The 25,311-nt window shown below is 57.5% G+C and overlaps 1 protein-coding gene across 2 annotated transcripts; it reads right to left on the reverse strand.

The window, feature by feature from the left end:
* Positions 1 to 493: 493 nt before the first annotated feature.
* POLD1 (DNA polymerase delta 1, catalytic subunit) lies at positions 494 to 24,497 on the reverse strand. 2 transcript variants are annotated; one of them, XM_048223874.2, is made up of 27 exons: positions 24,414 to 24,497; positions 15,664 to 15,866; positions 15,210 to 15,323; positions 13,656 to 13,802; positions 13,436 to 13,561; positions 13,197 to 13,365; positions 13,037 to 13,118; positions 12,831 to 12,960; positions 12,123 to 12,289; positions 11,701 to 11,805; positions 9,984 to 10,124; positions 9,786 to 9,896; positions 9,148 to 9,339; positions 8,875 to 8,963; positions 8,691 to 8,807; positions 8,386 to 8,499; positions 7,922 to 8,069; positions 5,151 to 5,246; positions 4,901 to 5,038; positions 3,628 to 3,803; positions 3,142 to 3,294; positions 2,899 to 3,001; positions 2,002 to 2,134; positions 1,804 to 1,917; positions 1,414 to 1,466; positions 1,227 to 1,324; positions 494 to 681 (listed from the first exon to the last, which is right to left on the reverse strand). In XM_048223874.2, exons 2-27 carry the CDS (start codon positions 15,863 to 15,865, stop codon positions 576 to 578), a joined length of 3,324 nt encoding a protein of 1,107 aa, XP_048079831.1. In that variant the 5' UTR covers position 15,866; positions 24,414 to 24,497; the 3' UTR covers positions 494 to 575. The 2 variants fall into 2 exon arrangements, with proteins under 2 accessions (XP_048079831.1, XP_026343959.2); XM_026488174.4 differs by having other exon boundaries at positions 15,664 to 15,909; positions 24,414 to 24,490.
* Positions 24,498 to 25,311: the final 814 nt, after the last annotated feature.

Genomic DNA, 25,311 nt, shown 5'->3' on the forward strand with positions numbered 1-25,311 from the left:
GGGGTCTGAAGACAAGGTGGAGCTGCTGGGACTCTCAGGAGTGGATGTGGACTAGGGGGAGTGGGGGGGAGCTCTCTGAGGAAAACCCGGGCCCAGAGCCTGTGAGGACCCCGAGGTGGAAACATCGTGGGTGTATGACATGGAAAGGGGGGCTCCCCTGGGTTGTGCCGGCGAGTGGGAGCTCCCGGGCGAGGGGCTGCCCCAGGCCTGGAGGAAACAGGTCAGCACCTGGAGGGCGGGGCGTCCAGGCAGAGGGGGTGTGTGTGGTTAGACGTTCACTGAGGGCCTTGAGGGAAGGTCACAGGGGGAGACTGAGGCAGGCCTGGCTTTCATGGGGCTAGACATAGTGCTGGGAGCCCAGGGGTCCTGGAGGGAAGGTGAGGAAATCAGCGGGGGTCTCCTGGGGGTCAGGGGACCTCACTTAGTAGAGAGGACCCACCTGGGCCAGGGTTCTTGACAGTGGACCTCGCACACCAGAGACCACAAAGCACCAGGAAACAAAAGGCCTAAACTTTATTAATTCTCCACCAGTCCCACCCCCCCAGCCCTGGTGAGAAGCCTGCCCTGGTCAGAGGTCACCAGGCCTCAGGGCCGGGAGGGCCAAAGCGCCGCAGAAGCTGCTCCTGGTCTTCCAGGTCCTTCCGTACCTTCTTGCGCATGTAGAAGATGGGGCAGTCCCGGCTGTGGGCGGGGTGGGGGTCAGGGTCAGGACTGGGGCGCTGCCCAGCCCAGTGATGGGCCGGGGCTGTTCCCAGGACTTTGGCCCCCGCCTGCTGCCCACCCAACCCCCCTCCAGGGGTAGGCTGTTTGCTCAGCGGGCATGGGGGGAGCCGTAACAGCGGGTACCCGCGGAGGCGCTGGGCTCCACCAGCCGTATATCACCTGTCACCTGGCGTGGGAACCAGCCCCGCCCACCCGTTCCCTGGGGAAAGCCTGGCCCGCCCTGGGGGAGGGGGCCAGGGCCATGGTGTGCATGTGCGTGCGTGTGTGCGTGTGTGTGTGTGTGTGTGTGTGTGTGTGTGTGTGTCAGAGCAGGAGAGAGAACTGTGGCCATTTCCTGGGCAGATGCTGGCCCAGAGTCAGCCCTGCCCACAGAGCAGCACCCTCCCCGCAGCAGGCTGGGAGAAGCACTGGCCGCTCTGCAGGCCCGGGCACCCAGAGAGTCAGCCATGTGGGGCAGCGTGACCCCCCAGGGCCTTGGGGTCAGGGCTCCGGGCCCCGCGTACCTGGTGCAGATGACGTCCTCATGCAGGCTGCCCTGACAGCGCTGGCACTGGGTCCAGAGGCGCGAGAAGCGCTCCTCCAGGGCGTTCAGGTGGGACACCTGGGGACGAGAGGGCAAAAGGGTGGCCCGGCCCCACCCAGTCCACCCTCGCCTCGCGGTCCCCACAACCCCCCTGCCTCGCCCCTCACCTCCTTCTGATACAGCTCTGACTCCCGAGGCTGGCAGAACTTGCACACGGCTCCTGGCGGAGAGGGCGGGTCAGCACAGGGGAGCTGGGGCCCAGCCAGGGCCCGGGCTGCCCTATCCCTGCCCCTTCCCCACCCGCTGCCTATCCCGGCTTCTGAAAGTCCCCGGAGACAAGAGAACAAGGGAACGAGTGTGTGGGGGAAAACTCCCCGGGGAACTCCCAGGGCGGGGGGCCTAGGACCCTCGAGGGGGTGCCTGTAAATGGGAGCCCCCACCCCGGGGCCAGGGCCCATCCGGGTGGCACTGCCAGCCCGTAGGGCGGGTGCCGGGAACCTCAGCGATGGAGGAGCCGGGTGCAGGGTGGGGGCCCGGGGCTGGGGACCGGCGCTCACCCTGGTGACTGAGGACAGTGCGGCAGCCGATGCAGCAGCTGTGGCGTTTGGCAAAGGCCAGAAGGCCGCCCACCTTGCCCGTGAGCACAGTCTTGCAGCGTGTGTGGTCACCCCCTGCAGGCGAGGGCAGGCGGTGGGCCCGGTGCCCTCCGTGGCCCCCGTGCCCCCTGCTCCCCTCTGGGCATTCCCCCTAAGTACTCAGCAGCACAGCCTCAGCACGGCCCTCGCCCAGGATGGGCTCGAAGATGCGCAGGAGCGGCTTGGCAAGCTGCTGTTCCAGGTAGTACTGTGTGTCGATGGGCAGGCTGTGCTCCAGCACAAAGAGGGGGTCCTGCAAACACAGCGGCCGGAGGGGTCACACCCAGGGGTCAGGGGCCCCGGGGCTGTGGTCAACAGTAGGCAGCGGGGCGAAGGGCACTGGGAGCCTCTGGGGTGGGGCTCCCAGGCGTGACGTGGGCAGTGGTGTGGGGCAGTCACTGGGCATGGGTGCTGCGCTGCAGGGCGTGGCATCAGTGGGGGGCATGGGTCTGGGATGGTATCAGAGACCATGAGGGGTCCCTGGCCATGAGCTGTGATTCATGCTGGGGTCCATGGGTGGGGGTCCTCAGGTTACCAAGCAAAGGTCAGAGGTCATCATGGGGGGGGGGGCGTGAAGGTGGACAGCAGCTGGAGGCAAAGGCTAGAAGCCAAGATATGAGGGGGCGGAACGGGAACTAGGGACTGAGGAAGGGGTCGTGGGGGTCAGAGGACACCGGCCATCGGGATGGAATGGGGGAGGACATGAACCCTAGAGAATTATGGGTTAGAGAGCAAGGACCAAGGAGACATGGTGAGACACAGCGTGCACAGTGAGGCTGGGCTTTCTTCTGCAGGGGGAGTGAGGGAGGGGTCAGAATAACGGGGGGGGGGGCCCTCCAGAGGGCACAGGAGGCCTGGGAGAAAGGCATCATGGAGCCAACTCCCAGGGGTGTGTTGGGGGCGGTTCTCAGGGCCCTCTGGGGCCCACAGAGGGAAACACCCTCCCCACCGGGCTTGGAAAGCAGAAGTGAGAGCTGAGGGGAGCCGGGCGGAGCGGGCAGCCCAGGTGGGCCTGACCTCGGACTTCATGTAGGCAGCCACGCCCTTTGCAGCGCCGATGATCACGTAGGGGACACGGTCGCCCAAGCTGGGCGCACTCCCGGGGTCCCGCTTCCTCATCCTGCGGGGAGACCGGGGCGGCCGGGCGGGTGAGGGCAGGTGGGACGGCGGGGGTGGGTGGGGGTGTAGGAAGCGGCGCCCAGCTGGCAGGAGAGGGGCTATTTCTCGGGGGGCCCTGCACACCCCACCCCGCCGGCGGACCTCTCGGCCAGCTCCACGTGGGCCTGCTTGCCGGCGTAGTCAGCGGCCGCGCGGGTCAGCTCCTTGGTGATGACCAGCTGGGAGATGTCAATGCGGTTACACAGCAAGTCGGAGATGACGTCCTGCGCGTGGGCCACGGCGCCCGCGGGGTCTCTGCAGGGCCGGGATGGGGGGTGTCGCCGGTGGCTGCCAAGGCCTGGGCTGGCACCTCTACCACCCCCGAGGCTGGGGGGCCAGGATGTGCTCTGGGGCTGAAGCCCAAGGCGGGGAGGGACGCGGCCAGGCCACAGGGTGCAAGGTGGCAGAGGCGGGGCCGAGGCCCACAGCTGTCCAACCCCACACTCTTTCCACCGTTCCACCACTGAGGACGAGCTGGGCCTGACACCTGTGTCCCCAGGGGAGGAGGGGGCTGGGGGCCGGGACTCCTGGGTCTGAGGGACAGGGGCTGGGGCCTGGCCTCCGGGGCTGGGGGGAGGTCCCACTCACCGGTCGATGAGCAGGCGTCGCAGGGAGGCAGTGACGAGGTTGGCCACGAGGGGGCAGTTGTCCCTGCGCACGGCCTCCAGGCCCTTGCAGTCCATGCGGTCATGGGCATCCGGCCGGGAGGAAAAGAGCAGGCCGGCATAGCGCTTCTTGCTGATGAGCAGGTAGGGAAAGTAGACCTGGGGGGGACCTGTGGCTGAGACCCTCAAGACTTCCAGAGTCCTGAGACTTCCCTCAGAAACAGAGGACACACAGGGCTAGTCTGCTAGTCTGGGACACTGGGGGACGTGGACCCTAAGACCCCAGCCTGAGCCCAGGGACACCCTCAGCATTCCAGGGGCCTCAGATGTGAAACAGAGACTGGGATAAACCTAGAGACAGGTCCTAAAGCATAAGACCCAGACATGAGGGTGTAGCCTGGGGAGCCCCAAATCTGGATCTGGGACAGACCTGAGGTGGACAGGGGTACAAGGAGCTGAGACTTAGGCCCAGGAGTGAGCCCTGAGGTAGGGGCTTCTCAAAATTGGGAGGCTCCAGGGGCGCCTGGGTGGCACAGCGGTTAAGCGTCTGCCTTCGGTTCAGGGTGTGATCCCGGCGTTCTGGGATCGAGCCCCACATCGGGCTCCTCCGCTATGAGCCTGCTTCTTCCTCTCCCACTCCCCCTGCTTGTGCTCCCTCTCTCGCTGGCTGTCTCTATCTCTGTCAAATAAATAAATAAAATCTTTAAAAAAAAAAATTGGGAGGCTCCAAATTTGTGAACAGGTATACCCAAGACCTGACCCCAAGTTTGAACCTTGGGAATAACGTGCAGTTTGAGTCCCCAGACCCCAGCCCGATTACTGCTGGGAGCCAAGGAGCACTGGCCAACGGTGCCCCGATCCAGGATTCGCCCCACCAGGGTCCCCACCACCCAAGGCAGCCCCCACACCCAAAACCAGAGATGCTCTAAGACTGACAAGGTTTTCAAAAAATAGACACTGTCCTGCGTAGCAAAGCCCAAGGCTTTAGAGGTTTTCAAACAGGAGAATCCACGCAGCAAAATACTCAAAACTGGGGCATATGAACGTAAAGAATGGGATACCCAGAATACCCAGATCAGGGCACCCCAAAATAGAGAGGCCCTGAGCAACACTGGGGTTCTCCAGATGCTGACATACTAGGGGAACCTCACACGAATGCGTTCTTAAACTTTGCAGGCACCGAGAATCAGAGATCCTCTGAAACCGGCAAGGCCCGAGCCTGCCCACTCCAAGCCCCGAGGGAAGCTCCCACTTACCTTTTCAAACTCGAGCCGGATAGGCGGGGGAAAGTGGCCTGACACCCAGTCTGCGGCCTCCCGCCCCAGAGCCATCGCCTCGGCCACAGAGGAGACACCAAATCGGCACATGACTGAGTCAGTGTCACCATACACCACCTGGGGAGGGGTGTGTGTAACTGGGAGGCAGGGGGAGGTGGGGGCCAACTCCCTGCACTCCCCCGATCAGTCCTGGGCCCATCTCTGGTCAGCAGGTGGGGTGGCCGCTGACCTTGGCATTGGTACCATAGCCATTCTCCACCGTGTACTTGGACTCCACCAGCTGCTTTGTTTTCTCAATCATCTGGCGCCCGAACCCAGTGACGCTCTGTCAGGGAGAGAACCAGGCAGTGAGGGCCCAGGAGCCATCTGCAGTGAACACGGGCTCAGGGTGCCACCTCGGCTACTTCCTGGAGCGTGGACTCGGGCAAGTCACTCCGCCTCTCTGAGCCTTGATTTCCAACTCAACAATATGGGGCTACTAAGCTGCTCCTTAATGGTCTGTAGGAAAGAACTGGGTCCCTGGCCCAGAGCTCTGGGCGCAGAAGAGGAATGACTGCAAAAAATGCATGTTGACAAGGCCGAGGCCAGAAGAGGCCATCAGCACTTCTTTTCCCTCCAGAGGTGCTGTAACATGTGGTGACACTGCAGGCAGCTCCTCATGGTGCAAGACCACCGGCACTCCTGGCCCCCTCCCCCACAGTCAGCACTACCACCCCCACATCCTTGGGCAACCAGAAATGACCCTACACTGTTAAATGTCCCCCCCCCAAGGGGGGTTGAGAGTTGTGCTAGTCTCATGCAGAAACTTTCCTACAGTCTTACTTTACAGGAAACTGAAACTGGGGCAGTGAGGGGCCAGGGGACACACACCAAGGAGAAATGGGTGTGACTCTTCCGTTTCGGTTTGTTTGGACTCAGAAGATCCCTGTCTTTTAACTAGAGATTTAGGTGACTTACATTTAGTATAATAATTGATCATATCTGGACTTAAATCTACCACTTTACTGTCTGCCTTCTGTTTGTTCCACCTGTTCTATGTTCCTTCTTTCCTTCGCCTTTTCCTGGAATGGTTCCGTGGTTGTTTTGTTTTGTTTTGATTCCATCTCCCTGCCCCTATAAGCCTGAGGGACAGCAGTAAGAAATGAGGCTAAGAAACAGACATGACAAAGGAACAGAGGGAAGGGTGAGGAAGGAAAAGACAGAAAGACGAGGAAGCAGTAGCTCCGATGAAGGAGCTCCAGGGGAAGGAAAGCTGAACCCTCCTGGCCCGGTCTCTGCTCAGGGGCTGGAGTCTGACAGCCAAACACCCACCTCTTTCCACCGAGGAGGCCGGGGAGGCCCCTGAGGACTATGGAAGACCGATGAGAGTATGGGTGGGATGCACTATGGGATGAACCTTGCCCTAAGAGAGGCCCAACTTTTAGAGGGAACCTCTGAGCCCTTGGAACGTCCTGCCTAAGAGAGTGTTTTTGTTCATCTGGGACCTTGGACTATACTAACAATATGACTCACGGTGAGGCCTCGGGCCACACGGTATCAGCCTGACCTCTGCAGGGGCCGGAGACCGAGTAACAAAGGTCAATCACACAGATGCTCCATGCCTACATGACTGATTCCCAATAAAAACCCAGGACACTGAGGCTCAGGTGAGCATCCCTAGTGGGAAACACTCCATGCATGTTGTCACACATCAGTGCCAGGAGAAGTGAGCACTGTCTATGTGACTCCGCTGGGAGAGACAACTAGAAGCTCTGTGCCTTTGCCCTTGGCTGATTTTAATTTTTCTTTTTTTTTTAAAGATTTTATTTATTTATTCAACAGAAATAGATACAGCCAGCGAGAGAGGGAACACAAGCAGGGGGAGTGGGAGAGGAAGAAGCAGGCTCATAGCAGAAGAGCCTGATGTGGGGCTCGATCCCACAACGCCAGGATCAGGCCCTGAGCCGAAGGCAGACGCTTAACCGCTGTGCCACCCAGGCGCCCCTGATTTTAATTTCTATCCTTTATCTGTATTAAGTCATGATCGTGAGTATGATGGCTTTTCTGAGTTCCTCGAGTGCTTCTAGCGGATCACTGGGTGGGAGGGTGATCTTGGGGGCCCCGGAAATGAAGGTAGGTGGGTGTGTACGCAGGCCTCTCCCACCAGAAAGCCCAGTCACTGGCAATTCTTCCCAAGTCTTCCAACCAGAGCCACATGAGGACTGACCTGGTACCCAGATACAGACGGATCTTCCCATGGCTGGGAGTAACCAAGTATGGAATGGGCTGAGACCCAATCCCCAGGGGAAGGGGCTGGACAAGAAGCCCTATCTAAGGCCCTCTCTTAGGCCATGAGCCGAGGCACTGATCCCAGCGTGGCAGAACCTCTGTCTGAGCAGCAGAGCTGCCTCTGGTAAACAGGCCTGGGACCCTGCTGTGGGACAGGAAGGGAGGCAGTGGGCTCTTCGGCCCGCATTCCCTCTCAGAGCAGAACACTGACCAAGCAGCCTCCCACCTGCCAAATTCAGTGACGGAGCACGCACAGCAAATCAAGCGTCAGAGCCTGGCTGTGCTATCGCGTGGCCCCCCCAGCCCCCATGAGCAGAGACGCGGCTCTGTTCTCCCATCAGGTGGGAGGGAACCTACCCTCCGCATCCCCACCCTCACGGGGAGCAGCGGAGGAGGTGGGTAGGGGTCTGTCAGATTGACAAATGGAACGAATGAACAGTGAACCAAACCTCTGCTCACCCCACCACTCCCCCTGCCTCCCCTGCTTCATCTGCCTGCAGAGCCCTCGGCACCAACTGCCTTCCTCTACGCATTGACTGCTGTCACCATCTGTGTGCCCACGAGGCTGCACGCTGCGGGAGGGCAGGAACCCGCATCCGTTTTGCCACCTGCTGGACCCACAGAAGATGCTCAGCAAGTTGGGGCGACGTGACCTCTACCACACGGAGACCTGGTTCTCCTAGGGAGGGGCTGTCTGCTCCCCACTGCCTACTGTGCAAACGGAGCACTCACCTGGGAGATCTCCAGGCATGGCAGCTTGCCCACCTGGGCACCAGTGAAGCCATATACAGAGTTGGCGCTCACTTTCAGTGCCAGCTGCCGCCCGTCCAAGACCTGCCGACGCAAGGGGTCCGTCTCCTGGGCCAGCTCAGCCTTGGCCCTGGAAGGACAAGAAGCAAAGGCCACTGACGCAGTGTCCCAGATCTCAGGGAGAGATGAGAGGCCAGGCCCTGGGCACTGGTTACGGTGCCTTTCTAGAAATGGGTGCTGTGTACTGGTATACAGGTTGTGCACTGCACAGAGGCGCCCAGCAGAGGGAGCAAATGGGAGCTGTCTGGAAGGGCGTCTTGTTCTAATTCACACACAGCTGCAATTAAGTGTGGCATGGCGATCCTGGGGTGGCCCAGGAGGGACAGGGACTGACAAGGAGCCTCAGGAAGTTTGAGCAGGGGTGGGCGGGATGCTTGAGAACCCACCTCTTTCGTGCGCTGAGCAGGTTCTCCAGGATCTGGGGCAGTAGCCCTTTCCGCACTGACGTCTTCACAAACTCATCTCCTGTGGGTGTCTTGATGAACTGATCCTCGGTCAGGCTGGGTTGGAGGATGTGGGGGGAGGAGAGGGTGTGAACCTGACCTCCCCATCTCTTCCTCCTCCAGACCCTTCAGGCTTTCCCCACCTCTCGAGTCTCCCCTCCCCACTATTTCCGGGTCCCTGGCCCTACCCTGCCTGAAGCCGGCCCCCGGGCAGTCCTGGGGCACACAGGATGAAGGGGGGGCCATACCCTAATTTCTGGGCAGCCCCGGGCCGCAGGAGCGTGGTGTAGCACAGATTGTGGGCCATCATGATGGACGGGTACAGAGAGGAGAAGTCCAGGGTGGCGATGGGGACATCGTAGTACCTGGGAGGGTGGGGAGGAGTCAGGCCCGGGAATCCCGAGCCACCCCCACCCAACCACGGGGCCTCACCCTTTGAGGGGCTCGATGACGGTGGCCCCCGTGTAGTCCTCGCCACCCTCTGTCTTCACCACGGGCATCAGCAGTCCCTCACGCATGGCCTGGGAGAGGAGAAGTAGGGCAATGAAGGCAGGCATGGGTACGGCAGACCGGAAGAGGAAGGAGGAGGAGCAGGGAAGGGCGTCCATATCACGGCCCAGGAGCCACAGCGAGAGACCAGAGGCCAGGAGTGGGGGCTTGCTGGGGGTGTCGTCATGGGGCCCAGCCTCAGCTCTGCCCACTGACCTGCCGCAGGAGCTGGGACACGACCTTGACCTGCTGGCCACGGCTGAGCAGGTAGCCGAGGGGCACGCCAGTGACGCGTGCCATCTCCATGGCGTTCACCAGCACCATGAGCCGCTCCAGCAGCCGCAGGGGCAGGAAGGCATCCTTGAGGCAGTACACGGCCAGCCGGCGGCGTGTCTGGTCATTCCCGTTCTGGGGACAGGAACTGACGGCATCAGTGGGGATGGGGGTGGCCGCGGAGACTCAGGGTCAGGGAGAGGGCGAGGGTCTGGGTGTGGAGCGGGCGGGGGGAAGTCAGGGAGTTGACAGGGTCCGAGGGAGGAGGGAGCCGTCTGAAGGGTGAGTGTGGACGAGAGGTGAGGGTAGGAGAGCGAGATAAAGGTCGAGGCGCCAGAGGTCCTGTGCATGGGCAGGAGGGGGGGTTCGCATCTGCAGGGTGAGATCACAAGTCAAAAGCAAGAGGTCAAGGTGAAAGTCGGGAGAACAGCTGGGAGGCTGAAGCCCCCGGTCAGGAAGGCGGGAGGCTGAGGTCAGACGAGTAGACAGAGTAAGATCAGAGGTCAGGGGCAGGAGGTGGAGGCGCAAGGTCAGGGCAGGCGGGAGGGGGGGTCAGAGGTCACAGGCTGGCCACCAGGCACCTGCAGGTCGGTGATGATGCTGTGCTGCACATCCTCCTTCTGCTCGCCCAGGAAGTGGAAGCTCACGGCGTTGAGCGTGTAGGAGCGGAGCTTGTACTCCCGCAGCAGCACCTGAGGCGGGGGGAGGAGCGCAGGGTGGGCCCGGGGCCCCGGCGGCAATCCCGTGAGGTGGGCACCCGCCCGGCCCGGCCCGCATACCTGCAGCATGTCCATCTGCACGCGGCCCACCATGCTGACCACCTTGCTGTCCCGCCGGCCCGTCTGCTTAGACTGGAAGGACGAATCCCGGATGTTGGAGCGGAGGCCAGACACGCGGCCCAGGAAGGGGAATGTATGCACCTGGGGACAAAGTCCAAGGGCAGGGGGAGCTGCGGTGGGGCACGGCCGGCCCAAATCTGGGACCCCCCCGCCCCGGGGCTGCGCCAGAGGAATGGAGACCAGATGGGCCACGAGGCCACCCATGATGCCGAGTCTTCCTGCTGCGAGCCCTGAAGCAGGGGCAGTTCTGATGCAGAAAAACCCCCTGGGGCTGGGGAGGCATGGACTGGAGGTGAGAGACAGGAGGCCAGGACGGGGAGAGTCAGAGGCCTGATGGCTGCAGGGCTGAGAGGCTAAGGATGGTGCCTGGGGGTTGGGGAGATGGGCAGCTGGAGGAGGGGCAGAGCTGGGGAGACAATGCAGAGCTCAGTGGGGAGGCGGTGTGTGCATGCGGTGGGGGGCTTGGGGAAGAGCTGAGTGGGAGCACAGCAGGGGGAGCACGGAGAGCTAGGTCTGCGGTCAGGACAGACAGACAGTGGCACTGGAGGGGAAGGTGGGAGGGCCAGGGTAGAGAGGAGAGGCCTGAGCCGGTGAGCAGCAGGGCAGGGGGGCAGAGGGGAGACGGGCAGTGCCCCGTGTATAAATGCCAGACTGGCAGGGATGGACTTCTTCCTGGCACTGTCGGGGGCCATAAACATGATTTTATCTTACGGCATTCGATTTTATTTAAGTAGGCTCCGTGCCCGCGACCCTCAGATCAAGAGTCACGTGCTCCAGTGACTGAGGCAGCCGGGCGCCCCAAACGTGATTTTTCTTTTTCATTACAAAATTGGCCAAACATAAGGAAGAGGAAGAAATAATACGATATGACCCTCGTCGTGAGCTGAATTGTGTCTCCTTGCTCCCCCACCAAAGACGCTGAAGTCCTAACTTGCCAACGCTTCAGAAATACGGTCTTTACAGATGATCAGCTAAGATGAGGTCATCAGGGTGGGCCCTGATCCCCTCGGACCGTATCCTTCGAAAAAGGGGAAATTTGAGCAGAGACACAGAGGGAAGACAAGTGGCAAAATTAGGGAGATGGCCTTCTACACCCCAGGAATGTCTGAGAGCACGAGAAGCTAGGAGAGGCCTTAGTAAGAACCAGCCCTGGGAGGCTCTGATCTTGGGTTTGAGACGACACAAGGCTGTGGTCCCGCGTTCTGGCAGCCCTGGCACACGAACGCGCCCCACACAGTCACCCCCAAATACAAGCATCAAGGTTTTGCCACACACTTCGAGGAACGCCCCACTTTTCCTTATTTTTGGCCGCCGTGTTTTGAAGTCTAGGAGATAAGACGCTACACCCTTGCACGCTTCAGTCTGCCCTCAAACACATCAGCCTTTCCTTACTTAACCATAAACTCCCTCCTTGCCTCTGCAAAAGCCACGATAACCCTCTGGACTCCGAGCAGGGCAGGGATGGGGCCAGAGCTGGGTTTTCAGCAATGCCCCTGGAGCCGCTGGGGGCGGTGGGCTGCAGGTACAGAGCAAGAGGGACCACCTGCGGGGGGGCAGAGCCACGAGGGAGAAGGCAGAGAGGAGGAGCAGGGTGGCCCCCACCCTGGAGCCCCCAGTGGGGCTTCTGAAGGCAAGCTCCCCCACTTGCCTGCCCTACCTTGAGAGTCTGGGCCCGGGAGATGAGGTACGGAAGGTCAAAGTTCTGGATGTTGTAGCCAGTGATCACGTCGGGGTCCATGGTGCGAATGAAGGTTGACCATGCCTGGGGGTGGGAGCCCACTGGGTCACTCTGGTTGTCATCTTGATCATCCCCTCTGGCGTGGATCCTCCCCACTCCTGGAACATTCCAGAAGCCCCCAAGAACAACCCTAGAGCCCTCCTGTCCCTTGTAGAAAGATCGGGCAGGTGCTTCCGAAAAAAAAACACAGAACCCAGAGGGGAAATGTTCACCCCCCCCCCCCAAGCAAAGGGATCTGAACCCGTGGACTGGGCGTGCCAGCATCCAGAGGCCTTCAGCCTGGGATGCGGAGGCTGGGTGGGGGGTTCTGAGGAAATGAGGAGAAATGGAACCAGAGGCACCTGGAGCAGCTCCTCCTCCCGCTCGTAGCTCTGCACTTTGGCGCCCAGGATAGGGGCACAGGGCCGTAGGGTGAGCGCCAGGCGCAGGAAGGGCTCCGGCTCACCCCAGCGCAGGCCCAGTGAGCAGATTTGGATCACGGGATCCCGGTCGGGTTCAGGGAAAATGCCTGTGCGGGGAAGAAGGGGGATGCAGGGTACCAGTCTCTTCCTTTTCCTTCGTGACACATCAGGGTGGCTGCACCTCCCAATTTCCCCAGTCTGTCTACTCCCCTCTATCCCCACTGCCTGCAGACCCCGCACGACCCACCCTGGCTCCCCTCTGCCTTCATCTTCTGGCCCTCTCCCTGCCCCTCATAGACTGGGATGGTCCTGCCCCAGGGCCTTTGCACTTGCTATTCTCTGCAGGTGTGTGTGTGTGTGTGTGTGTGTGTGTGTGTGTGTGTGTGTGTGGTGTGGGAGGCTGCTCATCCCTCTTCACGAGGCTGGCCTCATCACCCGAGGCCTTCTGTGCCCACCAGTCTGAGCTGTCCTGTCACTGTCCACCACCATCCTCCTTTAATGGAGAATCTTTCAATAACCTGTCCATTTGCATGTTCACTCCCTCCTTCCCAAGTGAGCTCAAGAAGCATGGGGACTCCTGGGGCGAGACTGGCATGTCACCAATATCTAAAGGGAGGGCAGGAGGAGCCCCAGGCCCCGGAGACAGACCTTTGCGGCCAGCACACTCGATGTCAAAGCTGAGCACACGCAGGGGTGCAATCCGCTGCCACTGCCCTTCCGGCGGGTGACTGACCACGTCAGACCACAGCACGTCCGCCTCCAGCTGACACAGCGTGGCCTATAGGGATGGGGCCCATGAGTGGCTGCAGGGTCCCAACTCTGTGCCCCACCACCACCCCGGGGGAGCCCCGTACCTTCCCCTCCTGCCTTAGGACATATTTCCCTGCTGGGAGTTCCAACCAGTTGCAGCCGACGATGTCTGTGTCCACCATGAACCTGGAGGGGGACAAGGATCAGTTGGCAGAAGCTGGCTGGGGGGTGGGGGTGGAGGCTGAAGCGAGGCAGGGGCCATACCGGATCTCGAAGTCAACGTTGGCCTCATAGGGCGCGAAGCTGGGGGTGCCCAGGCCTGCCACACGGATGCCCTGCTCCAGGAGGCGGCGGGCGGGTGCCATGAGACGCGGCAGCGCCAGGGTGATCCGCAGAAACGGGGAGGGGCCCTGCCCGTGGTACCCGAACATGCCTGCGGACAGATGAGGCTGGCACCGGCCCGGAGGGATCCCTACCCGCTTGGTCCCCGGGGCAGCACTCACTCTCCCGGGAGCACAGCTCCACAGACAGCACCGCTGGCCCTGTGAGCTCCTTCCCTCCGCGCTGGTCCCTGCTAATGGCGGCATTCAGCTCCCGTTGCAGGTCACCCAGGTGCTCGGACCCAAAACCTGGGTGTGGGAGAGCTGGTCAGAAGCGCACGGGGGGGGGGGGGTGTCAGGGGGGCGAGGGCGAGAGCAGGTCTTGTGGGTCAGGGCCACTCACCACGGGGCGCCGGGGTATAGAAGTAGGGCGCAAAGCCGTGGATGTGGCAGCAGACTGACACGCCCTCGTCGGTGACTCCAAAGGCTCGCAGCACAGGCACGGAGCTGCAGGATGGTGGGGGTGCTCCAGGCAGGGGCTGTGCTGGGCCTGGGGGTGCCACAGGATAAGGCAGGAGCGACCCCCTCAGACTCCTTCAGGGCTTGCCTCCCCAGTCTCCTCCTGGGCTGGGAACACACCCCCTAATTCCTGCAGTTTGGGGTACGTCTGCCTGCTGTTCACTCTGCCTTGACCACCTCCCCGCTGGCCTCTGTTTCCGTCTTTACTCCCCTACAGTCCATTTGCCACTGCAGAGCTCGAGGGAGCCCCCTGCCTTTTTTGCAAAAAAACAGCTTTTAGAAAATAACGTGGACTTGGTGTACAGTGTTACGAGCTTTAACTCGCATACGTAGCTTCGTGTGACCACCACCAAAATCGGACACAAGACAGGTCTGTCACACCAAACAGCTTCTGAGACACGTGCTTTTGTCACCACACCCCCTCCCTCGCTCCGTCCTTCTACTTCTTTTTGAGACCCTCCATATACATGGACCCACACAGTCTGCTGGCTCCTGCTGGCTCCTGTCACTCTAGGGGAAATATCTAGGGGAGGAATTGCCTGGTCCTAAGAAAAGAGTAGATTTAACTCTTATATGTCAGTAAAGCTGGAAGGGAAAAGGGTAGGCTGAACTGTAAGAAACTTCCAGGCTGTTTTCCAGAGGGGCTGCAACCCACAGCATTCCCATGGCGCGGGGGCGGGGTGAGCAAGCGTTCCACTTGCATCCTCGTCAGCGCTTGGCGTCCTTGCTATGCGTGTGCGCGCGTGCGCATGTGCGTGCGTTAGCTCTTCCCACGGGAGAGTGCTGTGTCTCGCCACGGCTGTCATTCGTATCGCCCCGGCAGCCAGCGACACCGAGCGAGCGTCGTCTCCAGCGCAGATTTGCCGCCATGCACCCTCGAGTGAACTGTCTGCGCAAGCGCTCTGTCCCCTCCCAGACTGGGTTGTTCTACTGTTGAGACCCGGACATATTCGCGGTGCTGGTTTTGTGTCACATACGTGGATCGCTAACGTCTCCTCCCTGCCTGTAGCTTGTCTCTTCGCTCTCTTACGGGGGAGCCTTCTACCCTGAGAGGTGGTTCCATTTCCTTTTTTATTCTGCCTATCCTTCTAGAAGGTGAGCCTTGAAGAGCAGGGACCTGGTCTGACTGAAATAGGGTCCAGCTCAACGCAGATGCTCAGGTGTTTCTGACTGACACTGGATGGACAGACAGACGGGTGGACGTCAAACCACATGCGTCTCCCCTCAGCAAGGAGCCAGCTCTTACCCTCAGGCCTCAGTTGGAAGACACTCCCCACCTCCAAAAAGCCCTGCAGGATACCTGTGCCCCCCTTCCCCTCTGGCTGCCCCTCTGGGCACTCACAGCCCTGGTCACCTGTGTGGGCACTGTCTGTGTCCATCTCCTCCCTCAAAGCCCAGAGCTCCTCCCACCCACCAGGCCTCTGTCCACCAAGCTCACCCACGTAATGGTCAATCTCCAACTGCTGGAAGATGAGGGGCTCCGTCTGGGGATTCAGAGAGGGCGGGGTGGGCCGCAGCCAGCGGGCATCTACGGCCGTTGGGGAGAACTGCCCTGGGTGTGAGGGAGATAAGCAGGCTACATAGAGTCGCGGTCTGCCCAGCCCAGCCCATGACCTCTCAGGTGGCATCTGATGTGTGAAAGGAAAGTCAGGTGGACGGGGTGCTCTGGATCAGGCAGCTAACGCAGGAGAGATTATGGGGTCAAGGGTCAAGGTCAGAAGAGAGCTCCAGGCCACAAAAGTGGCATACAGGCACCAGGTCAAAGGTCAGCACTTTGTGGGGGCTCAGTGTGGGCCAGAGGTCAGAGGTTACAGGTGAGTTCTGTGGCTGACTCGGTTCCTGTGAACCAGGACGGGTATGGGGGAGCAGGGGGTTCCCGCTCCAGGTCTCACCGTCTGCTGCTCCGTCCAGGTCCGGCTGCAGCAACTCCTCCTCCTGTTCCTGCAGCCTGTGCTCCGCCTCCATCTCCTCCATCAGCGCCAGCTCCTCCTCAAACTGGGATGGCTGACTTGGCTCATCCTCATCCCAGAGGCCCCCACGGGCCCGCTTCGGGGGCACCCCAGACCCCGGGCCTGGCCGCCGCTTGCCATCCATCCTGCTGGGCAAGTCAGGGCTGGAGGAGGGTTCCTGTCTTCTTCCTGGCCCCCCGTGCACCCACCATGACCGTGAGCCTTTTAATTCCCTGGAGACCCTCAGGAGTAACACGACTCTCTGCGCCCACAGGCTCACAGACTGCTGGCACATTCCACGTGTCAAATAATCAGTTACTATAATTACAGCCCACACCCCACCTCAGTTTAACCCTTTCCTCACACGCTCAAACCTTCCACATCCTTTTACCTGGCTGCTTGCCCTCCACCCACCGTGGACTTGGTCCTTAGCACATCCCTCTCTTTCCCATAAACCTCTGTCTTTGATGCCATCTCCCCACCTGCCCAGGCCTTCGTACAACAAACAGCTGGGAGGCACTCACTCCTTCATGCCAGTCACACTGTGTTGGGGGCCACGCAGTGGCCTGAAACACAAATCTGATCTGGTCCCTTCCCAGCTCAAAACGCTTCAGAGACTTCCCATTCCCCTTCAAAACAAAACAAAAACAGAAGCCCTTTCCATTTTGAAATCATTTCAAATCTGCAGACCTGTATACCCTTCGCCCAGGTGTCAATTTGTTGCCACATTTGCTTCATCAGCCCCCTGTATGTCAGCACAGTATTTACTTTTCCCCAGCCATCTGAGTTAGTTGCCTGCCAGTTAGATACGATGTCCCTTGACCCCTGCATGCTTTGCATGTATTTCTGAAAGACAAGGACATTCTCTTTCTTTTTTTTTAAGTAGGTTTCACACCCAATGTGGGGCTTGAACTCACGACCCTGAGATCAAGAGTCACATGCTCTACCGACTGAGCCAGCCAAGGACCCCGAGGACCCTCAAGGACATGCTGCTCTCTTTTTAAAGATTTTATTTATTTGAGAGAGAGAGCACGAGCAGGGGGAGATGCAGAAGAAGAGGGACAAGCAGACTCCCTGCTGAGTGGGGAGCCTGATGCAGAGCTTGATCCCAGGACCCCAAGATCATGACCTGAGCTGAAGGCAGACACTTAACCGACTGAGCCACCCAGATGCCCCCCCACGGACATTCTTTTAAACAAGCACGGTGTGATGATCAAATCCAGGACATTTAACGACTCAATAACAACATAAACAAAGACTCTATTTTCCAATTTCTCTGTCCCCCCAAATGCCCTTTATAGTATTTTCCCCAATCCAGGATCCAATGTAGCAAACACAACAAAAAACCCAACAGAGGCTGCAATTTACATATTTATATGTTTTGTTGTTGTTGTTTTATAAACTTGATTTTTTAATGATTTTTTATTATAAACTTGATTTTTTAAGTTTATTTAAGCAATCTCTACACCCAACATGGGGCTCGAACTCACGACCCTGAGATCACAAGTTGCATGCTCTTCTGACTAAGCCTGTCAGGTGCCCCTGTTTATGTTTTAATTGCAACATATAAAAAATTATTTTGTTGTATATTTTGACAAGCTATATTGACATGAAAGTACATATCCTCTGGTAGGTTTGACAAAAGACCATATTCAAGTTAAGCCCATTCAGGTTGGTAACTTTACTATGGTTCAGTAAGAGAATATTCGAAGAAAATACATACTCAACTGTTTCAGTATAAATAGCCATGATATATACAAGTTTTTCTGAAAAAGTTTTTAGGTGGCATACGTGTAGAGAGGAGAAAAACCTGAGCATATGCAAATCATAAAACAAAGAGAGCAAAGAGGGGGAAATGTTAAAACACGTGAATCTGGGTAAAGGGTGTATTGGTGTTCTTTGTATTATTATTCTTTTGATCTTCCTGTAAGTTTAAAATTATTTTAAAAAAAGTTTTTTAAAAGTACATGTCTCCCAGCATCCAGGCCTAGACAGGGATTATAGGAACCTAGGGCCAGGCAGACCCCAGACCCAGACGGGAGGGAGGACAGGGAGTGGACAGGTCAGCTACTCTGGGTTCCAGTGAACACCTTTGTTTCCCATAACTCCCCGCCCCCCATATCTAGTCTCCCTTCGTCCTTTTTGCAGCTGACCAATCCCTTGCCTCACAGTTGCCACAGGAAGTCCAGCCCAAGACTACATTTCCCAGGGTGCACTGCTAGGGAAGGTCACATTGTTGAGTTATCTCATGGAAAGAACGACCATAAGGTGTGCCACTTCCGGGACAGCCTTCAAAGGAAGCTTGCCTCTACAGCCTCTACAGCTCCATGGCTGGAGCATGGGTATAGTGGTGGTGAACCAACCTTGACCACGGGGACAGACAACGCCACACGGAATGCAAGGCCAAGACGAGAGGAACCCAGGCTCCTCCACAACTTTCTGGGGCGGAGCTGCCTACCTTAGGGCAGTTGTGTGGAGAAATACACTTGTGTCTTGCCTGGGCCACTGTGCTGTGGGGTCTCTGACAGCAGCTTAGCCTAGACCTTAACAAATACAGCATAGAAAAATTCTGAATTGACTGGGGATGTGTTGTTGCAAATGTCTGGGTTGGGAGGCACCGGAATACTTCTCAGCATTAGACAGCAGGCAGCTACTGATAGACACACAGGATGGACGAATCTCGAAGACATGCTGCACAGAAGAAGCCAGACACACAAGCACACACTGGAGGAACGGGGAATGATTGCTCAGGGGTATGGGGTTTCCTTTGGGGGGGATGAAAATGTTCTGGAAGTAGACAGAGGATGCATAACACTGTGAACAAACTAAATGGTTAACCCCAGGGGTGCCTGGAGTGGCTCAGTCGGCTAAGCGTCCGCCTTTGGCTCAGGTCATGATCTCAGGGTCGTGGGATCGAGCCCCACATCGGGCTCCCTGCTCAGCTGGGGAGTCTGCTTCTCCCTCTCCCTGCTGCTCCCACCCCTGCTCATGCTCTCTTTCCCTTGCTTTCTCTCTCTCAAATAAATAAAATCTTTAAATTACCTACAACTGTCCACTTGAGAACCTGTGCATTTCACTGTATGTAAATTCCACCGCAGTGGAAACACGAAAGCTGGAAGGCCACGACTCTGCATCTAGAGGTTTATGCTAGAGATAGACTATCACATATGAAAATTTGCCTTTACGAGGTTATTTCCGGCAGCATTGTTTGCGATCACAAAAGACTGGAAACCACCTAAATGTCCTCCCCTGGGGGACTGTTTAAATAAATTCCATTAACTCCATTCCATGGAATATTATGCAGCTGTATAAAGGAATGAGGAAGCCCTCTACGTACTGACGTGGAGGGCTCTCAAAGACCCATTGTTGGAGAAAGCAAGGTGCAGAATCGTGTACTTAGACTGTTATCTTCTTGTATTAAAAAAAAAAGTCTAAAAAATGTTTGCTCTGATTCTTTCATCAGGAAACAATCAAACCAAAGTAAGGACTGGACTACAGAACTACCTGTCTCGAATCTTCAAAAATGTCAATTATGAAGGGGGGGAGGGGCAGGAAACTTTTATCTTATTTCTTTTTAATATTTTTATTTCTTTTTTTGAGGGGGGGGCAGAGGGAGAGGGAGGAGCAGATGCCCTACTGAGCAGGGAGCCCAACAGGGGACTCGATCCGAGGACTCCAAGATCACGACCTGAGCCGAAGGCAGACACTTAACTGACTTAGCCACCCAGGTGCCCCAAAGCATGTTTGTTTTCAATGCCCAATTCTGGAAAGATAGGTAATAAACTGGCAACACTGGCATCCTGGCGGGGGGGGGGGTACACAGAATGGGACAGTTTACTGAGACGGAATTCACATACCATATGACCCATGCGTTTCAGGTGTATAGTTCAATGGATTTTAGTATATTCAGAGCTGTGTGACCATCACCACAGCCAATCTTAGAATTTTCATCACCCCAAAATGAAACCCCGCACCCCTTGGCCATCACCCCCACCCCAGACCATCCCCACCCCACTTCTCCCAGCCCAAAGCAACCACAAATCTACTTTGTCTGTTGCTATGAATTTGCCCATCCTGGGCATTTCCTATATGTGGAAACAGAATATGTGTCCTGTGGTGTCTGTCTTCTCCCACTTAGGATATGTTTCAAGGTCTACCCATGACACGGCACGGGTCAGTGCCTCCTTCCTTTTCATGCCTGAATACGTCCTCACCGTGTGGCTGTATCGCACTGTGTTAATCTTTTTGTCCGTCAGTGAACATCGGGGCTGTCTGCACCTTTTGCCTATTTCGAGTAGCGCTGCTCTGATCGTGCATACGAGAGCTTTATATAAGGAGGAAGACTTGGAACAGGCTCTCTTTTTGTGACTTTTGATTGGGAACTGTGTCTACAGGTGACTTATCTCACAGGAAGGAAAAAGCCTGGAGGCCTTTACTCCAGCCCTGCAAGGGGCCAGAGAGACACACAGAGTTCCAACCTGTGGGGAGAGACCTGGAGGGTGTGGTGGGAGGAACAGTCAGGCAAGGTAGCAAGAGAAGGAAAGAGGCCCGTGTGTGTCCCCTCTCAGCTGCCGAGGCACAGGACAGGAGCTGGGGAAACATGGTGATCTCTCCCCTTCTGGACCCTTCACTGGCATAGAGACAGCAACACCGGATGCCCCCCTGGCTAAGATGCTGGTTTCTGTGACACTCCCTCCTTCGGTGTTCTAGTCCCCTCTCTCCCAATCCCACAGCTTTCACTGCCACCTCTACGCTCACTGGGCTTCCCTTCCCGATTCTGGCCCAGACAGCTCCCCAGGGCCCCGGCCTGACAGAGGCAGCTGCTCACTGTGAGGATGTCTGCTTAGTGACCCATCCCACACTCCAAAGCCAAGCCCCTCATCCCCCTGCAAACCTGATCCTTGCACCCCACAGTCTCCCCCAGTTCAGCAAAAGGCAACTCCCATCAGGCCAACAAAGCTGGAGTTACCCCAGCTTCTCTCTTCCCCTCAGGCCACATGTTTGTTCCACTTGCAAATCTCATAGGCTCTAGGAGACCTGAGTCTCACCACTTCCCAGCACCTGCACGACTCCCAGCCTGGTCCCTCTGGCTAAGATTACCTGCAGCTTTCTTTTGTGCATTGCTTTTTGTCTGTCTCCCCCTGCTGGAACATGAGCCACAAGCTCAGGGATCTGGTCGGTTTTGTCACCGGAGCATTCAAGAGTCTGTATCAGTGCCTGGCATACAGCAGGTGCTGAAGAACCATCTGTTGAATGACTGAAGGGACTCCCACCAGGGTGTCCCTCATTCCACCCTGCCCCCATCAGTGTATTCTTCACACAGGAGCCAGACGGATCTTGTGTGAATATGTCAGACCATCCCATCCCTCCTCTGCTCAGAACCTGCCCCTGGGTCCCATCTCATGCAGAGCTAAAGCATCGTCCTCACGGTGGCCCACAGGACACTGTGCAATCACCCCCTTCCTTTTTAGACACTATCTTCTGCCCTGTCCCCCTTGTTCATTTGGCTCCAGCCACTTGTTTCCTCTCTGTTCCTTAAGCACTCCAGGCTTGGTCCTACCTCAGGACCTTTGCACAGGCTGTTCCCTCTGCCCTGCCAAACACTCTTCCCCAGACGTTCCCATGGCTTCCTCCCTCCCCTCCTTCAGGTTTTGCTCAAATGTCACCTTCTCAGTGAGGTCTGTTTATTATTTTTTTAAGATTTTTATCTTTAAGTAGGGGGCGCCTGGGTGGTGCAGTCGTTAAGCGTCTGCCTTCGGCTCAGGGCATGATCCCAGCATTCTGGGATTGAGCCCCACATCAGGCTCCTCTGCTAGGAGCCTGCTTCTTCCTCTCCCACTCCCCCTGCTTGTGTTCCCTCTCTCGCTGGATGTCTCTCTCTGTCAAATAAATAAATAAATAAATAAATCTAAAAAAAACAAATTAAAAAAAAAAAAAAGATTTTTAAGTAATCTCTATACCCAGTGTGGGGCTCGAACTCACAACCCTAAGATCAAGAGTTGCACATTCCACCAACTGAGCCAGTCAGGTGCCCCCAGTGAGGCCTGTTTAAAAGGACAATCTCCACTGCCCTGTGCTGATACTCTCCAACCCCTTTCTCTGCTCTTTTTCCAGATGGCACTTATCGCCGTGTAATGCACCGTATCAGTTCTTAGCGTTCTCAGAGCATGGTCCCGGACCTGCTGCTTGAGCTTCAGGTGGGGACCAGTTGGAATGCTCATGGTCAGGCCCCGCCGAATCAAACCCTTTGGGGGTGGGGTGCCATAATCTGGGGTAACATGCCCTCAAGGGATTCCAAGGCCACTCGATTCTGAGAACCACTGCTTATTTATGTTGTTTACTGTCCATCCCACAATGTGAATGAAAAACTCTGTGAGACCAGGACTTTGTCTTGTTTCCTGCTATGGCTCATGCACCCTGAAGAGGGCTTGCGGCAGAGAATGTGCTCAATAAACACCTACCAAATGAAGAATGAAGGAACTCACAGAATCTTCACAAAAACTTCCGAGGTAGGCGCTGTTACCCTCCAACACAATGATTAGAACCAGGGCCCAGAGAGGTGAAGCTACCTGCCCAAGGGGGCACACCTAGCTTAGGGGGTTCAAAGAGAGGCAGGCTCATTTCAGAGCCCCACTGTTGTCCACCACTGCAGACTGCCGGCCTCCAGGGGTGCCAGGCAAGGCGCAGGGGTGAACTGCTCTCTTCCCAGCAGGGGACACAGACGGAGATGGATTCCTCCGCTTGCTCACCCCCGTATCCTGGCTCACACACAAAAGTAACTATTCACTCTTGCCCCCCAGGAAACTACACACTTTCCACGCTTTGGCCTTGTCCCTCCAGTGGGCCTCCCTGACTCCTGCTACCCTTGTGGCAGGCCGGGGACCATCTGGGCCTGTGTCTGACTCCCTCACCAGACAGGAACCCTTCAGGACAGGGCAGGGTCTGCCGCTTCTCTGGGTCCTCGATGTTATCCAGCACAGGGCCTGGCTTTGGGAAGTGTTTGCTGGATGAGATCGTCCCTTTTTCCAACTCCTCTGCATCCACAGAGACTCAGCTCCAGTTCAATTTTTCCAGGACACTCAGAGGCCCCTCGGGGCACCCACTGCACCCAGAACTGCTCTGGAAAGTGAGCTCCTCAAAAACGGGTCAGGGTCTCCCTCAAGTCGGGGTCCCCAGCATCACTCAGCACAGTGCCTGGAACACAGCCACTTCGAGTTGTGTCAGTTCAGACTCCTCTTGAGTATCACCAACTGCACAAGCCTTCCCTGAGCCCCTGCCGCTTCTCTCGCCTCCCAAAGACTAGCGCTGCCTTGTATTGGTTCAGAGCACTCTGGATTGAGATCTCCTGTCCTCCCCCCAACCAAACTGAATTATCATTGGCTCCCCAGTGCCCAGCAAAGGGTCTGCTATAGGAACAGCCGACTGAAAGAAGGACTGAAGAGAAGAAAGAGCATTGCAGGAGAAAGGAACAGCGTGGCAAAGGCCGTCACTGTGTAAAGAACCTAAGGGACAGGAGGCTTGGGTGGTGACATGCCGCAAGGAGGGGGAGAGACAGGTAACTACAGGGGGCGCTATGAAGCCGAGAAACTGACATCACCCTGCTCACTCACCTTCACCTCAGAGTGGCACCCCAAACCCACTCCACCTCAGCCTTCTCCATTCACCTATTGCTCAAACCACATACCCCAGCCACCTGAGCTCTTCTTCCTTACACCCTGCTGGCTCAAACCCCAAAGAAAACCTGAAAGTGAATGATAGCACTGCAGTCTGAGCCACCTACTATGCCCTCGTGCCTCCTAACTGCCTTCCTCCTTCCGCTTTTGCTCCCACTACAATCTCGTCTTCATTCTGCAGCCTGTGTTTTTCAAAATGCAGGGCGGGTCCTGTTGCTCTGATGCTCAAAACCTCCCATGGCTCCCTGTGGAACCTAGAATAGAAGCCAAACCTCACACCAACCTCCACAAGGATCGGGTTCCCCAACATGTCTCCAACATCATCTGTTTTTTTGGCTCCAGCTACAAACACACCAAACTTTTTCCTGCCTCAGGGCCTTTGCACTTGATGGTCCCTCTGTCCAGACCTTTCTTTACATGGCTGACTTCTCTGTCAAATGTCACTTCCCCAGAGGGGAGACTTTTGATCACTCCAGCTAAAGAGGCTGGCTACCCTGTTTTATTTCACTTCGGATATCAAACCCTGAAAGCACTGCTTTATCATTATTATTTATCACTTGTCTACTGTCTGTCTTCCCCAAGCAAGGACTTTCTCTGACTTGTTCGGGCCGTAGCCCTTGCTTCTAGAACAGTGCCTGGCACAGGGTACTCAATATTTAGTGAATAAAAGATGACACCACGTCCCCACGTGCACCAATTCAGTCCTCTAATACGTCCGGGATCCCGTCGCCCCCAAGACCCAACAAGGTGCCTGTCCCAGCTCGCCCCGGGGGCCAGTCGCCCAGCACAAGCGCCCCCCGCACCTCGAAGGCCCCCCAGACTCCGTCATCTTCCCGTGCGCCCCCGCGCACGCTCTCACGACCACCGGCCCTTGCCCCTGTACCGCACGACCCCGAGCCAAAGGGATCCCTCCCGCCTCCACGCCCCTCGCAACTCTTTCTCAGGCCTCCATGCCCAGCTCTTCCAGCCTCCTTCCCTGTCAGGCCGAATCCCTGCAAACCCCCTACTCCCCTTACTCACCCGCTTCAAACAGCGTTTCCCGCCACAGCCTACGCCGCCGTGACCCCTGACTCCGGCGCGCGCAGGCTCAGAGCCACCGCGCGCAGAACTGGGCCACGCCCCTCCCGCCCAAGTAGGGCGAGACCACGCCCCAAACGGGCTCGGGCCACGCCCCTCCGATCGGCTGGGACTAGGCCACGCCCCATCTTTCCAACTAGGGATGTAGCCTCTTCCCATTTTCCATAAATTCTCGCCAAACCCCGCCCCGTCTTGAAGGGTTGCGACTCCTCCCAAACCACGCCCCCACCTTACGGCACCCTCGCGGGTTTCTGCTACCTACGTGCGCAGCGGCGCAGCCCGCCCCCTGTCCTCCTAGCCCCGCCTCCCCGCCCGCGAGCGCCGCGCGCGCCTCCTCCGCTCGCCGGCGTGCTTTCTGCCGGAGGTTATGTCGGGGGCATTTCTTGAGCGCTATCCTGCTAGCCACCTGATGTCTGCCCTCCCCGCGGAGAGGAAGTCTGTCAGCCTCCTGTCTCACGGGTTTAGTTTCCCCATACGTAAACTAAACTCCACGCAGGGCGGCCATACCTGGGGGCTCCAGGCACACTGCTTGGAATGGGACGACTGCTTGTAACTAGTCACTTCCCCCATCACCTTCCCCCCATCCCGTCTAAAAAACACACCTTTCAGTACCCAGCCCATTCCAAGCAACACCCCCTTCACCCTTGGCCAGGGCTGTCCATCCTGCTCACTGCGGTGACTGCTCAGGGCCTGGCCCAGGTGGAGGAGGAACTACGAGAATTCCACAGCCGGACCTGACTCTGAACTCACCAGAGTCTCTCACCTTCCAGACTTGGCATGTGCCCTTCCCTCAATTTGGGGGCCAAGCTCAGCCATGATATCCTGTGTGAGGACTTGCCTG

This window comes from Ursus arctos, unplaced genomic scaffold (genome assembly GCF_023065955.2).
Source record: "Ursus arctos isolate Adak ecotype North America unplaced genomic scaffold, UrsArc2.0 scaffold_19, whole genome shotgun sequence".
Classification (NCBI taxonomy): Eukaryota; Metazoa; Chordata; class Mammalia; order Carnivora; family Ursidae; genus Ursus; species Ursus arctos.

Excerpts from the sequence above, each read along its gene's own strand:
- POLD1 (XM_048223874.2), bottom strand. The coding sequence starts at position 15,865 with ATGGATGGCAAGCGGCGGCCAGGCCCGGGGTCTGGGGTGCCCCCGAAG. Across the intron at positions 5,039-5,150 it reads GCTATGGTACCAATGCCAAG|GTGGTGTATGGTGACACTGA; the intron begins GTCAGCGGCCAC and ends ACCCCTCCCCAG. Across the intron at positions 1,918-2,001 it reads TGCTGAGGCTGTGCTGCTGA|GGGGTGACCACACACGCTGC; the intron begins GTACTTAGGGGG and ends CCTCGCCTGCAG.